Source organism: Vanessa tameamea, chromosome 6 (genome assembly GCF_037043105.1).
Source record: "Vanessa tameamea isolate UH-Manoa-2023 chromosome 6, ilVanTame1 primary haplotype, whole genome shotgun sequence".
Taxonomy (NCBI): domain Eukaryota; kingdom Metazoa; phylum Arthropoda; class Insecta; order Lepidoptera; family Nymphalidae; genus Vanessa; species Vanessa tameamea.
Window position 1 is genome coordinate 11,370,284 of NC_087314.1, and position 17,389 is coordinate 11,387,672.

General features: G+C 32.2%; 1 protein-coding gene across 2 annotated transcripts in view; it reads left to right on the top strand.

The window, feature by feature from the left end:
* The window catches only part of LOC113396407 (uncharacterized), a 51,018-nt gene extending 36,245 nt beyond the window's left edge, over nt 1-14,773 (top strand). For both annotated transcript variants that reach the window (XM_026634327.2, XM_026634328.2), the window contains one exon: nt 12,686-14,773. In XM_026634327.2, the coding sequence (XP_026490112.1) occupies nt 12,747-13,205 (459 nt within the window). In that variant the 5' untranslated portion in view covers nt 12,686-12,746 and the 3' untranslated portion in view covers nt 13,206-14,773. The remainder of the gene's footprint in view (nt 1-12,685) is intronic.
* Nucleotides 14,774-17,389: the final 2,616 nt, after the last annotated feature.

Genomic DNA, 17,389 nt, shown 5'->3' on the forward strand with positions numbered 1-17,389 from the left:
CAGCTGACGCGGACGACGCCGTGGGTGCAAACTAGTTTTCAATATTTTCACAATCTATAGTAATGAAACTACTGAGTGAGAAAAGTCATGTGTAATGACTTTTATTTCTGACATACAGAGTGCATAATATTAATTTATTATACAATTGCTAGTATATTATTACGATATTTTCGTGGACGATATGAATTGTATTCAATTATTACAACAATGTATAAAATAATAAAATAAATAATTAAAAACATTAACTTCTCAAAAGTCAAAATGCAAGACGTAACTATAATAATAACACCATGCTATTTACGCTCTGTTAATTTTTCCATATAAATTAATGATAACAGGATAACTTAATTACTTTACCGCTAGACATTATTGACAACGAACTTTATTCGTTTAACCTACTAAGTTTACTAATTTAATTTATTAATTCATTATATTCTTTAAGTAACTTATGTTTTTCAACTAAAATTTATCGTAATATTAAACATTTTTTTATCGTTATGAAAACATACATTTACATCATTATTTATTTAAAATATTTTTATATAAATTATTTACTATTTTTAATATTGATTAGAATAATCTCTGGCAACCCTGAAAGCCGGTATCACATTGTATTCAAATGGTCAAAACGCACCAACTAAATGTTGTATACAACAACAAGAATTCATAACACACACTAAATCGTTTCTAAAACAGTTGCGCCAAATTCAAATATCAGTAAAGTTTATACTTAGCAAATAACTTCGTGCCAAATATGAGCAAAGTTTATTTTTGCAAATAACTTTTAGCTACTATTATTATTTATGAAAAATAAAGACATTGTGGTTATAATCACACGGCGGGCCTTGGGTGTTTTGCGCAATCCATGAACAGTGGTTAAGTAACTATTATCCAACTGACTCGTGGGAATCATCGCACATTGGCAGTTGGCACATTGGCATCTAGAATCGACAGGAAAATCTGAAGTTCAGCTCGCTTTGTTGTTGAATTTGTTAAAAGAACTATAAACAGTTTTTTATACTCAAGTTAACTCTTTTTTGTAAATGATAAATTCCAAGCAACAGCCTGTAATCATTCATTTTAGAAAGTACCACTAGTCATTGCATTTATATGTTAATCGTATAATTATGTTATATACATTTACAGAGTTATTATAATGGTTTTCAAATAGCAAATGTACGACGACGTTTTATTAAATTTCCTTTCACGTATGTTTTATTCAAACTAGCTGTCCATCCCCACTTCGTACGGGTGAAAGAAATTTATTTATTATTTGTTTATTTTTATATAAAATTACTATATCTATAATTAATTATTATATCTAAAATATAGTAGATAGTGTAGTTACATAGTAAGTGTTAACCGGAAATGAATAAACTAAAATATATTTAAGTTATAAAATGATTTTTTTTTTATCGTTGTCAAGTGATAGATATTATTCGTTGCTAACGTTTATTGCGCATGCGCTCCAACAATTGACTAAGACAATAAAATCGTTATATTAGTTATACTGCATAATAATATTTACAAAAATAACAACATTATATTATTACCGTAACAATTATTAAATTAATATATTTTATGTAAGTGTATTATGTAGGAGCTACGGATCGTTGCAAAAGATTTGTGACAAAAAATCTCATTTCCTAACACTAATAAAGGATTAATGCAAAAAATCGTTTTAGAGATGGCCATAATATAAATAAATTCTATTGCCACAGACCATTCGTCTATGAAAGAGATTTTAATTCGATTTTGGCGTTACTGCATCTTAAATAATATATCAAACTATAAATATCACCTACGTGAAAAAAATAGTTTCCATGGAACGTCATTTTTTCTATCCATAGTAACTGCACATTCACTGACTACAAACAATTTGTGCAAATGTTTGAAGTAATGGCAGTATCAATTATTCCCACGAAACTGTACCTACATACAATTGTATTATGTTGATAGGTAAATATAATCAATCAAAAATATATTAATAAAATTATTGACACAAATAAATATATGGTATTATAATCTATCAATCATCAAATATTGAAAAAAATATACACAAGTAACAATCATATACAGCAAAATAACAAAAACATTAAAGAACTCAAATCATAAGCAACCGACTATTCAATTCTATCTTAAGTCAACTCAATATGGCTGCCTCGCCGCCCGTCTCTCATATCTTTTTCTTCTTCCACGTCGTCTGTCCGGTGACGTCACTTCCCCGGCGACGTCACTTCCCCGGCGACGTCACTCAAACTTCGTTCAACAACACGGCCTCTCCTGACATGAGAACGTCCTCGTTCTCTTTTGTTGAATGAGTCTGTACTTCTCTGCTAGGCCCCGCTCCTGACGAGGTACTAGGTTGAACATCTTCAGTTCCAGCAACTTGGTCTCGAATGGCCTCATCATCTGATGAGTCTGCACCTACCAAAAAAAAACATTAAACATCTTAGAAGATAAATTACGCTATGAAGCTATTAACAAGTGAGATAGAGGCACAACGTGAAGCGTATCTCACAGTTTGTGACATAAGGGAGGAAGCACGACGTGAGGCTATCCCAAATGTACGAGATAGAGGCACGACGTGAAGCATATCTCACAAACTAAACATAAGGGAGGAAGCACGACGTGAGGCTATCCCAAATGTACGAGATAGAGGCACGACGTGAAGCATATCTCAAAAACTAAACATAAGGGAGGAAGCACGACGTGAGGCTATCCCAAATGTACGAGATAGAGGCACGACGTGAAGCATATCTCAAAAACCAAACATAAGGGAGGAAGCACGACGTGAGGCTATCCCAAATGTACGAGATAGAGGCACGACGTGAAGCATATCTCAAAAACCAAACATAAGGGAGGAAGCACGACGTGAGGCTATCCCAAATGTACGAGATAGAGGCACGACGTGAAGCATATCTCAAAAACCAAACATAAGGGAGGAAGCACGACGTGAGGCTATCCCAAATGTACGAGATAGAGGCACGACGTGAAGCATATCTCAAAAACCAAACATAAGGGAGGAAGCACGACGTGAGGCTATCCCAAATGTACGAGATAGAGGCACGACGTGAAGCATATCTCAAAAACCAAACATAAGGGAGGAAGCACGACGTGAGGCTATCCCAAATGTACGAGATAGAGGCACGACGTGAAGCATATCTCAAAAACCAAACATAAGGGAGGAAGCACGACGTGAGGCTATCCCAAATGTACGAGATAGAGGCACGACGTGAAGCATATCTCAGGTACATAAGACAGAGGCACAACGTGAAGCATGTCTTTTACTTACTCTCCAATTATGCAGCACAGGCTTCAGCAGTTCTCTCGCCTTGTCAAGGTACCATGGACCCACAGATCTCTGTATGCTCGGCTGGTCCTGACATAACTTATTGTACAGCCTAAGTACATACTTCTTGTTGATTGAAAGAACGCTTACATAAAGTTATGGTAAATCGGACATCAGTTTCAATTTTCAACACTATCATTTAGTAAACCTGTCTTTAATCATGTTACTCAAAATATCATAGAACAGGACCTTACCAGATTCAACGGGGTGACGGAATTTGTTAAAAAATATCCACTGATCAACAATCAGAGGAGGTAAAAGTCGCTCGCTAAAATCAACGCACATATGATGCGTGCCGTATTTTTTCGTGGCTAAATGGATTATTTTGCAATCTTTATGTTGAGGAAGTCGCTGACACTTACCTCTACCTAAGAAAGGCGATACTTTCGATTATTTACTGATTGACATAATACCTTTTTTATCTGTTGTAGTTGCAGTTCACGTTATAAAATATCCTGAAAACTTACGAATAACTTCGTGTAAATGTTGTAAATTCTCATCAATAACTTTGGTTTTTAAGGGTATATGTCTATAAGACTTAATTGTAAACACATCAGTCACCTCATTGGAAACATGTTTTAAATATTGACGATCACACGTACAAACGTATGTAACTCCTTCACGGTTAAGTACATCAGTGCCTATAACTACAGGACTGTTCATAAGTTCTGATGAAACTACGAATAATTCTACCTCTAAAATAATATCATCTAACTCAATCGGTAAAGTGACATATTGAGTGGTTTCTATTTCTTGTCCTCCTATACCTCTTAAAACAAGAAAACATGGTTTCCGAACACAATCAAAATATTTCAGTAAAGACAAGGAAATTAAAGAAATAGTAGAACCGCTGTCAATTAAAATGTGTACTGGTACACCACATATAACTGCTACTACCACATCATTATCGCGTGAATCTTTTTTTTCCTTACAGAAGTTAACATTATCCCTATTTCGTGTTTCTGACTTCAATTTAGCAAAACAAGTATCAACACGATGACCAGACTTTTTGCAAAAAGAACAGGGCTCGGTTATCGTAACAGATTTTGAATTAGAACTATTCACATTAAACGAAGAACCTAGTTGACCTGACCGACCCACTTTGGTTTTCTTTTTACAATAAGCTTGCCTATGTCCTGCATGACCACAAGAAAAACATCTACCATCAACAAATTGACGTTTTCTATTATTAGTGTTACCACTATTAATTTTAACAAAATCATTTATATTATGCGACACGGAATATCCCACATCGCGTTTAGAGAAATCGGGTTTATCGGGTTAGGCATCAATTTCGCGTTAGTCGCGGCAGCGCGTATCTGTGGATCTGTGACACCACGAATAATTATTGCAGACATTAATTCATCACTTAATCCCCGAACGATTCGGAGACGAAGTAACGAACGACGTGCATAATCCGCATAGGTGGGATAATTATTTGAATCCGTATTCATGACATCAAATAAAATATTTGCAGCGTCGGGTTTTTTTTGACATAATGGCTTAAATTCTCTCTTAAAATTACTCCAACTACGATCTGTTGTAACCCATTCATTAAGCCATAATCTAGCGTCACCTTTAAGACAATTCCCTATACGAGGGAGGCATTCATTATCACTCCATTTGTTAATAGCTATCGCGCGATCTACCTCAGCGCACCAAACATCAATGTCATGAACACTGGGATCAAAGTTAGAAATATAAAATGAATGATTTACCAAAGTATTTATAGAACGAAATGCATCTACAATTCGCTCTGTGGTGGTCATTTCTGCATCAGTGATACCACTTACAGATTGAGTCCTCGAGGAAGACCCAGCGCCTGCCCCTTCCACATTCTTTGTCACCTGCGGCGTCCGTGTGCCAAGGTCCGATGGTACGCGTGTAGTCGCGGCTTCAGACGTTGGCGATTGTTGCACATTATTACCTTCTAATTTATTTAGACGTTCAAGAATCAAACCCATTTGACGTCTAACATTACTAGAAGACTTGTCACGATGCCGGCCATGTCGACTTCGTCCTCTTTCTCGGCTACGTCTTTCACGCTTTTGGTCAGACATTATTAACAAAATACTAACAACGTTAGTATAACCATATAGCATAAAATCTGAAATCAAAAAATCAAAGTAATCATCACGCCTTTAAAGAGACAAAAATTAAAAACGTTAAATTCAAAAAAATATATGGACGCTCATATTCCGCGTGAGAAATATAAGAAAATGTCAGAAGGCGAGTCGGATAGGGCATAAACACAATCCCACTTCTGATATAATCTATCAATCATCAAATATTGAAAAAAATATACACAAGTAACAATCATATACAGCAAAATAACAAAAACATTAAAGAACTCAAATCATAAGCAACCGACTATTCAATTCTATCTTAAGTCAACTCAATATGGCTGCCTCGCCGCCCGTCTCTCATATCTTTTTCTTCTTCCACGTCGTCTGTCCGGTGACGTCACTTCCCCGGCGACGTCACTTCCCCGGCGATGTCACTCAAACTTCGTTCAACAACAGTATAATATATTACAAAATATTTATAAACAAAGGAACGATTAGTAAAATAATTTAAAACTAAAAATATAATAACAATTTGCAATATTATTTTGTATAAAATTGTTTAATTAAAATAATTATTTTCATGTTTCACACATAATGTACGCATTCTATACATAATTTTATAAATAGTATAATTGTCAACCTAAAATAATTCATAATCTATTTTCGTATTGATATGCTTAATATACAGTAAAAACTAAAAGAATCGCTGAAACTCCATTGCACTTATCTATCACATCAGGAACTTCACGTTGACGAAGCCGCAGGCGGGCGCAAGGTAATGTTTCCATTAGTTGATTGCGTGCTGGAGATGGAATGCTCATCAAATAGAGAGCCAACATCATGTACCAGTAACGTAGCCTACTACTTCCGTAGCTCTTATTACTAATGTAATAAAGATGACTTTGTAATAAATTTATTTAACTCCTGCAATTCCTCTAAGTAGCGGTAGGACAGCTTATCATCTAAAAGTGCTTATTACATTTATGATTTAGACTTGTCTATTTATAATCCTTATGCTTATTATTAAAATGGTGACTTGTCACCGATTTTATATATAAATTGCTAAATATAGTATTTAAGCATATACAATTTAAAGATTATACCTGAAAAATTAAAGTTCATGGTCATTCATTGCAAATGATATACCTAGTTATGTAGTAATGCAAAATAAGTTAATGGCAAACAAATGGACAGACAGCATTTATTTACAATAGTAGTTATTTGCTATACAATAACTCAAATTAAATGAAGTAGACTTTTGTGAGCACTTCTGGTTCGAAATGTAGGTTCTACCGAGTAGAACCTACAAAAAACTCAGTTGTTACTTTTTGCGACAATCAGCTGCAGGGGTTATTAAATGCAATTACTGAATAATTACGTATCTTGCGAGGAAATCAAAGACTTCTAACTGCACGCTTTTTTATCGATATAGTCCTATATCATTATAAATTTAATCTACTATGAAAATATCCAATATATACTCGACCAGTATCAATGTCAGTTTACCTGCAAGGGATGACCAATGAAAATTCCACTGAAGCTTTGCATTAATAGTAATGCCTAAAAAACTATCTTATCAGTTAAATTAAGATTTCTATTTTCCAACATTTATTGCAAGTGCTGTTGTTTTACATTTGATATTGTACATACATTTTATTTGACTAGCGTGAAAAAAAAAAATGTACTTCATTATTTTTTTTTCATCAGCAAACATCACAATATCACAAATATCAAAGTAGGTCATAAAAATAGACAAAGCCCCTGTTTATTGAAACTTGTTAATATTATTTAAAAATAATAAAATTTATACCTATTATCTATGCAATAATTAAATAGATGATAGTAATAAACAAAGGTGGAGAAAGGTTTGTTTACCTTATACTCCCGCGCATACGAGTTGCATATAAATGAAGGAACAATAAGAGAGCGAGTGTATACGCAATTTCCGGTATACGGCCAGGCGCCGTATCAGGCGACGTACGTCAGGGTGACAAACGCCGCGTAGGGTGACTATATTAATATTATTTATACATTACAAACATTAAAACGATATTAAATTATAACGAAACTGAGATGCTTTCATAGGACTAATAGTGAGACGTTTATTTATTAAGATATGCAATAATAATTGTTAATTAGGTAAACTTTTCATGACGCTTTACAGTTAACAAACAAGAGTAGTCCACAAATCAATATGGCGTAAAGTGCATTAAGAATAGTAATCGTCAATCAACAACTTGTAATTCGAGGCAAAATAGTTTACTGGTTTTTAAATGAGATGTTAGGCCAAACCAAGCGATGAGAAAATCGTTGTACTAGAGCTTTTGTGACAAATCCTAATTTGGGTGTTATGTATTGATGTTATTTTATACCGTAGTTTTTATGGTACTTCACACAATTACAGCAAAAAAGAAATTGTAAAGTCTTTTATACATAGGTACTATTCTATTTGATTTCAACGCATCATCATATGCTTATTATGTATGAAAACAGTGTTATGAGATTGAGAACAACATATTAATGTTTAATTGAGAACTTAGTAGGTATTATAAAAAATCTATTATATAAACAATTTGGCAAAAGCTATTCAGATACTACAAATAAACAACATATATTGGAATGCATTCAAATTACAAGGAGCGCACATTCATTTCGCAAATGTTTGTAGTTAAAAGAGTAATTTTTCTCGGCGCGTAGCGTTGCGCGCGATTATCAGGGCGCAACGTGGCAGCCAACACCTTTCTGCCCATTTGTAAAACGTAGACTACATCATACATTATTGCTGACATCAAATTGTGTGCGTATCGCAGATAGAGGCATGTTCCACATTGTATGGATAAAAAGAATCAGATTATATCACACGAAGGGAAACGGAGACAAGTCAGACAATAACACTCAGTCCAATATTGCAGTGCAACGCATACAATGACATTGTTAAATAGATTTTTTTTTTTTAATTTTTTAATTAATGAAAATGTAAAGATAGCTGATTGGTCAATGATTTGCTTATTTCAAATTGGTAAAAAACATAGGAGAGGATCGAATTGTTAATTTATGGAGTGTCACGTACTAGCTGTATTAGATTGCTACGTGTCTAAATTTTAATATTAAGTTATATTTTTTTCATAACTCCGCAATATACTCATCAGTTTCCTTAGTGGTAGACTTTTGTGCCAGCCAGTCAGGCTTTACTTTATAAAAATAAAGAAAAAATAACACCTGCTAATTGCTTTAACATTTTTACTTTATTTTCTTTTGTGTTTGATTAACATATTTACTACTATACTGTACTCTATATAAGACAAAGTGCAGTATCCCGTTGTAATGTTATAGTTGTATGTTTGTGTATATAAAATAATTAATTTTATTATTCAATATCTTATTTAAAACAGAAACTCAGTAATATACATTGTTAACAATATTTTTTTAAATAAGCACGTCCCCATTACTTATGCATAAGTTATCGTTTCCAGACTGCTTTAACCTATTCTTACGCTATCTTTTATGTTACATGCAGTTGAACAAACATTGTAAGTACATATATAAAATAATAAACGATATTGTCTTGTTAAGAAATATCTCCAAGGCCGCTTGTACTTCGACTGACAATAAAATAAAATATATACTTATGTAGCTCACATGCGTTTAATTTAAGTTATTTACTTATGTTTTTTCTTTGTTTATTTAAAAGATATAACTTGTTTTATATTTTAATTGTTTTTAAACATACATATATGTATAATACTTGATAGGTATAGGCAACCAGTCAAAAGTGCGATAGCCTGCGCTCAAAAGTACTTTTGACTGCTTTTCACACATGTAAAATTAGTCTTAATTAATTGTGTCCAATAAAAATTAAAAAATATTTTCACTACCAGATTCTCTCGATTTTTTTTTTATCAACATAATTTATACAATTCTTTTTTAAAGAGAATATTATATTTTAAAATCACAGACATATCATCAGACTGTTTATGCAGGGGTAGCTTCAGAACATCTAAAAGGGAACATCAGAACATATGTAAATCCTTTTTATCACGCTTAGGCTTTGTTAAGTATGAATAAGATTTCTAAAAATTAACAATGTCTCCCTTCCGTTTTTACTTCTTTTGAACAAAAAGTTATACAATTCTGTTGGTATTTATTATTTTTATTTTCAAAGTAAACATTTTTATGGCTTCGTATTACTGAAAAATATCAATTTATCAAATATTATGCTACAATTTGTTTTGAAATATTTATCGGCTTGACGTATATCTGTTTAATGCTATTTGTATAAAAATAATTCATGTAATCTACATTTTTGCCTTTATTTTAATAATGTAGTTTAATTAATTTGATTTTATATAATTGTTAATTGTTCGAATTTATTTTCGTTTATTTTATGAATACTGAAACCTTAACTTATTGATGTTCTAGAGATTCATAAGCCTTTACTTAAATCAACAGATTGATTAATTTCAAGCAATTGCCTGACCTCCCAACCTATTACAGGTCTACGTAAATATCATGTGCACTTAGTTATATAACATCGCTGGAAGACCAGAAATATAGATAAACATTCAAAATCTACGAAAACATATTTGCTAACATTAGACTTCGAGTGACGTCATAGCCCAAAGATGGCTGCTCGAACGTGTGTTAGGTGAAGTGCGTTGACCCTGTGTCAATGTTAATGTCAGCTGTTAAATGGTTACCTAAGATGTATGGACAGACTTTTATTGCATTCGTCGTCCGAACGTTTATGTGAGTTACAGAATAATAAAGAAAATGTCTTACGATCACATGCAGTACATGTAATACAACACATTGAATTGGTTTACCGAGTTATATAGGTTAAAGTAAAAACACATCAAAAATTCAGTATTTTTAAACTTAATTTAAATAAAGAACAAACTATTAAAATAGAGATATTCTACTTCAAAAGTTGATACAAACACGAATATAGAAAAGATATATACATACTCTTATTAAAATGCACACCCATATGAATACATACCTACTCATTAATTTTTTTTTTCTCTCTCACACGGTATTATTAATTACTTTATTAAAGAATGGCACTGGCTTCTATAGTAAGGGTTGTTTAAGTTTTAAAATCCTTTACTTCCAAATGATCATAAAAAAGCATAAACTTTTAAGTATCACCGTTCCTTATAGTTTTTAAGTTATCTCGTTATAAGTATTTAAATTTACTTCTCCTAGCTGTTACAAATGTATTAAAATTTCAATCATGTCACATTCATAAGTTTAACGTAGGCGTAGTGTCTGATCGGTTCTAAATCTGATAATATATTACTATAATACCTGCTTTATTTTATGGACTATGTACGTCTCAATTTTTATGACCACTAACCAGAAATATCTACCGGTAAATCAATCTAGTCTAATACTTCCTATATTATTTGAAATTGACCGGATAAGTGCTAGAAAGTATTTATTATTTCGCAAACGATTTATAGGCGCATCGGCCTATATTTGTGCTATATTAATTCAAAATGTTATGAGGTGATTTCCATCCCTAACGCTTAGCAAATAGGACGAAAATTGCATGATATATTTTTAAGATGATTTGTACGAGTAAATGGTCGAAATAGTGAACGCATTGTTCGCTTGAGTCTAGTGAGAGGAGCCGACTCGTGCAGTGAAGCGCTCTTTATTACATTTTGAACACAATACGTACGGATGCTAGTAGATATATAGATAGTTAGGTACAGTCGCGTAAAGCGCTTGTTTCATGGTTGAACATGAATCACAAAGAACATTTTTCGAATTGTTCTCGACATTTTTGTATTAACATTTATGAGAGATGATGTAAACGGTCATCGTAAACTTTGTGATCATTCTGAAGTATATTACCTATATACTAATAAGAATACATCAAATGAAACTAAATCAAACTGCTCAGCATATGTGTAAACTTATAATTTTGCTAAAAGCTATTCTATACCACTTACTACTCTTTCACGATCAAACCACTGAACCGATTTTGATAAAATTTGGTATGTAACAAGCTGGGAAGGACATCGTCTACTTTTTGATAATTGAAACCTAATGACAACACCACAGAAGCCGCGGAAGACAACTCGTAAAAGATTTTTTTTATTATAAATAATAAATACCTTTCATTATTGATTAACATTTTTATTATTCCTTTACACATGTTTAAGTCATAATAATTATAAACATAAATAATATTAAATGAATATGAACAGTTGTGAGCGTACTTGTCTTTTGAAGTCTTAAGGGAAGTTGTTACAGCCACCGCACCGTCAGTAGTGCAGTCACGATACGGAGCCTCCACTTACCCGCCATTATAATATACTGTATTTTGTTCCTTATCTGTTTTGATATGTAACTTAGGGTAATTTAAATCTCGAGAAATAAAGAATTCGTATTAACTTATTGTAATGGATTTGAAGAAATTAATAATAAATTGTATCCCTATTTTTTCTGGTAGCTTAGTATTTAAATATGTATGTGTGTCTAATTTCCCAGTTTAAGTTTTATATTGTTAAAGCATTAAATCGATACATAGAAAATATATGAATATTTTACTCGTATCTAAAGTTGTTAATGTAGATCAATTGCATCCAGATCATTCATTACAACGAGAACATTTAAAATTTAATATAATATAAGAAATGCTTATCTTATGCTATATAACGAATAAAAATAAAATTTGTGTACATATTATGAACAGTGTTAATTACATATATTATTCCACAATAAAAAATTAGGTAGAATGATGAACATACGTGTATATTTGGGCAAAATGTTTTGCACTACTTTTGGCGACCTGTATTCAAAGATAATATTTCAATGGACATAATTATTATAATAGACATATATTATATTAATAGTTTTTCCGATAATACAGAAACCGCAGGCGAAAATTAGTACATATTCAATATTAATACTCGTAATACGCTTGTCACTTGTCAGTCTCGACAGCCGAAAAGGTGTTCTACACTATTAATTATGCAAATTTTATTATTAGTTTATTATTATAGGAACCCATTCTTCTCCATTTTAACTATAATGCTAAAATTATATTGTACATTAGCAATATATTATTATAGTTAGAAATTATGTTTTAGTATGTGATTACCGTGAACCTAAATAAATGTGCATACTATCGTATCTATTATATCTATAAATAATAAATATCGAACCAAAATTTAAATACATTTTGTTTTTTATTTAACGTTCTTTATCACCTATTCTCGTTAGTAGATGATTAATCCGTTATCTCTTTCTATTCCAGGTCCCATAATGAGGTGTTTGTGATCTTCTTACATTGGGCGTGATCGGCGCCAGCATACAAGATGACATCAGAGAGGGCAATCCCGCATTTGCGTGACATCTTCGGTCTGAACCAGCAGTACGATGGAAAGGCTTATGACGATAATGAGGATAAAACCAAAAAGTCGGTTAAAAAGAAGAAAGAGGACTACCGCACCTACTCTAATGGTGACGTAAAAACACTAGAGAGACACCTCAGCATGAAAAAGACCATACGAAAAAAGATTATGCGCGATCTGCAACAGGCGTTCGTTGAAGACCCTAATGAGTTTAAGGTCGAGAATACGAGTCCTGAAAAGTTGAAAGCGGAACTCAGTGCGGAAGCTGTAAAAATCGAAAAGAATGTGCGGAAGAATGATCCAACTTTCTTAGACATGCTTCGAGGCGAAACCAGAGGAGAGGAAACGAGGGAAGAGCAGCCGCCGGCAGAGAAGACTAGCTTCTGGCGGCGTCTTACCATGAAAAACAAGAACAAAAGATAATTTATTTATGGACGCCTATTACACTTTACTCCGTTTTTATAAATCTACTATTCTTAAACGTTGACTTTGTCGTAACTTCTTTGTTGTATTCAACCACGATTTTCTGGAAACGATAAAAAAAACCTTTGTTATCTCTGTCCGGCTTATGGCAACTATCTTAAGGTTTTTATCTGCGGTATTTTGGACTTGAGATTAAATAAGTAAAACGATGCCAAATATGACAAAATGTATTGAAGTTGAAAATAGTGAAACGAATCTTAATTAATTGCTAGTATTCTTGGTACATTACATGAGATAATTAATCATAATATTTTGTTTTGATGTTAGGTAGATAATATTTCCTTCAATAATGAATTACTTATCAAATACTTTTATTTGATAAGAGTTTACTTAATAAGGACAATGTTTATTTAGGTTGAAGTTATATCTTCGTATTCTAAATTACATGGGATTCTACCAGATCAAATATTGTCTTTAAGCGCTTAAGAGCGTCTTCGACGGCACCGATCTTTAAGTCTAATGGACTTTTTATTATTTTAAAACCACAAAAGTTAAATCAAAACTGATATAGCAATATATAAAGTAATAACAAAGTTAGGTTTTTTATCTTTTGAATGGAAAATCAATCTCGCATTAACTTAAAGCCGTTTTGAGCTGATAACTCAGTCGGACAGAGCAACACTTGAACATATATGTATGTATATATGTAGATTTCACATTTGCACATAAAGGAGTTATATAATAAAAATAAACGGAACTTTTTTTATAATGCTGACGTTATCAACAAAAGTCATTTATTTTGGATGTAAGCCTATTTATCTTCTAAATATCGGTTCTTAACAAAGAAAAAAAATTGGTGCGTTTTATTAAAATAAATAAAATGTTAATTATATTACATTATATCTGTAAAATAAACATGTCTATTACGTAGATTTATTAAGTAAATAAATATTGGCTCGTTTGCCCATTTTATATCGATATAAGATAATTTTATATGAATAACATTATACAATGTATTCGGTTTAATTATGAACGTACACGTTTACTCTAAATATCAATAAAAACAAAATAAAATCTGGTATCAAATGTTTGTCATGTTTAAGTTCAGGATAAGAGTAGTATTCAATTTCGACCTCGGAGTAAAATGAAGACTGTTTTTCAAATAGTGTACATTATAAATTAGTTTCATATCCATAATGTTTACATATTGTCATTTTTAAAACATAATTTCTAATTTCTGCTCTAGTATTTAATCTTTTTACATCTGTTGTATCTATTTACATGTAACAACTATCGCATAATATTTGTAAGGCGCTTATTTTTTAAATCAAAGTAACATGCTAAGGTTTTAAGACCTATCCTTAGTAACGGAGTAATGTGAAGAATATTATCGGCCATTGTTACTTATTATAAAAAATGAAATCTCATTCTACATGTGATGTAAAATTAAGTCTTATAATTTACGTAGGTTTAAGTATTTCTTAAGTGGTATAATTATGTGAGGTAGTACGGCAATTCCTTGTTGTGACAGTTTATAACTATAATGCAATATAAAATTTTACACATTTTGTGTGTGTTTATTTTTTTATACTATTTTACCAATAAATGTAGGTAACATTTATTGGTAAAATCCTAATCCTCTTTCTTTGTATTTATTCTAGCAAAAACTTTTGTGCCTCATTATTATTAAACGATAGATACAATTTCTATCTAGGCTATCAAATAAAATATTTAATTATATATACCTCTACAAGAATATAAGTACCTCTGAATTTCATTCAATGATAAAATTATTTATTAGCTTATCATACAAACTTTACCAATTTTGGTATTTTTTGGGTTGGATATCATTACATTTCTCGTCAAACTATATCCAAATGATGATTTTAAAGTGCTTGCAAGCCGTTTATTACAGATGCTATTTATGATGGAGAATGGACGTTACTACTATCGGGTTACAGTCCCTTCAGAGTATGAAATTGACCAGGAGTATACGTCCTCTAGATGGAAGCACAATACATTTACATTTTTGGAGGTACTTACCTACTTTACGAGATGCTGCTTTATAGGGAATAATAAGTAGTAAGCGCCATCTATACTTCCAACACTAAACTTCGCTAAAGAATACGTTTTAGATCTATGGAAACTATTTGCGTAAAAAAATAATGTCCTCATCTTTGTTAATTTAGACGAATTCTTAATAAGTTACATTACGTTAGAGTTCGTCCTTAAATTTTGTAACAAATAGCAAAACAAAGATAGAATACCTGGCAAAATATTTATCTATTCTTCACGAATGGATTAAGGCGAGGCTTTGGTTTCTCGCTTTTATAATAATTTTATCTTTTTTTTCTTTAATGCAAACCTTTCATAGAGAAGTAGGTACTTTGTAATAACAGAATAAAATGTTTATTTTTTATGTTATCTAGACACGTGGTAACGTGTCAGCCAAGTTCAAGTAACAGAACTGGCGAGCAGCACCGCGTGTAATATTACACGAACTATTTGGAGCCACTTTTGACCTCCTCATAACTCAAAAACTATTTGACATAAACGTGTCAAATTCGGCTCATATATTGAGACTCGCGAGATACATATGTGTTCCAAATTTCATAAACGCATCTCAAACGGTTATTTAGATATTAACGTCTAAAAATCTTCATTTTTATCACTGACTGACCAAAAAAACTATAACCTACTTCCAGGTGACCTAGAAAGTTCAAATTTGTCATGCAGGTAGATAATTAGGCCAATACAAACGAAAAAATCTGAAACTGGTAAATTTTTATTATTTTATTATAATTTTTCATTTTATTGGGTCTATTAGTAACACTTATATACTTAGTTCCTGTAATAACTGTAAAAAAATGATGTAAGAACCAGCAATCAAAACTTATGACAGCCGGTCTTAATGTGGATTTTAAGGTCTTCACGTGAATATATAACGAGTGAATACCACCCTTAATTTTTTTAAATCCAAATATTTCCATTTTAATACTTATGAGTATAGTCGACTTTCGTATGTATTACGTTATTAACTGGCATTTAGCGCACATCAATGGTGGAAAATCATTATACTTTAAAAAATAATAAACTATAATATAATAAATAAACGGCGCGCGACGTGACGCCGGAGCAGCGGGATAGGAGCGTTGCGATAAAACATTGACGCCGACGTGTCCGAGCGAGTAGCAACCGCACTCATAAGAATTATTCCAATGCATTCCGATGGAAGCTGCTTAGTCTATTCGATTGCATATTCTTTGTTTGACTATATTAGTATACAACAATAAATAGGTTTCGTGAGACTGTAGTAGAGTATGTGTATCGTAACTGGGATGATTTAAGTATGTACTCTAGCGCTACAAACGGGTATCCTTATTGCATGGAAGAACGGTATTGAGCAAGCATGCTGATGTCAGCAAAGGACTGGTGAATGGGTCCAATGGAAAAATAAAAAAGGTACATTGGGACGTCGACAACAGCAATAGCACATGTAAAATAACAATTCAATTTAAACATAATTTAATTTACAAACTAGAAGTCAAAACCAAGTTTTAGATATTAAGTAATGTATATGTTCAAAGGAAACAATTCTCTATATGCTTAGCATATTCTACTACTATCCACAAATCACCAGGTCTTCGCCTTGACAGTGCTCTTCTCAACATAGGCTCCTCTATATTTAGTAAAGAGCAGGCTTACGTTGGCCTCTTCAGAGTTAAAACCTTAGATGAGTACACCTTATCAATTTAGGTCCAAGTCAAATCAAGGCACAAGAGAGCTCTATTATAGAGTACAACCGTCTGCGCACGTAATACCGCCCCGAATTGGCCAAATTAAGTATAAACAGAAAACGCGTAAAAAAATTCCGAACACTGAATGGGCAATTCACTCGAACATTTCAGAGGTACAAGAAAATATAGAACGTATCACAAAAAGACAATTATACCCCATAAACGTAGGAAAATAGAATAGTATAACAAACCATTTGGTATTAATTTTGTTATTAATAAGTACCTACTAATAATTCATATACAAAAAGTAGTGATATCCCATCAAAAACATAAATGTAAAAATGAGAGCCAAGTCCAATATTATGATACATACCTTGGTTGTTGACTTTATCTAAATGGGTGCCAAGTTTAATAGTCCTTCCTGAAATTTATTTATAACTACATAAA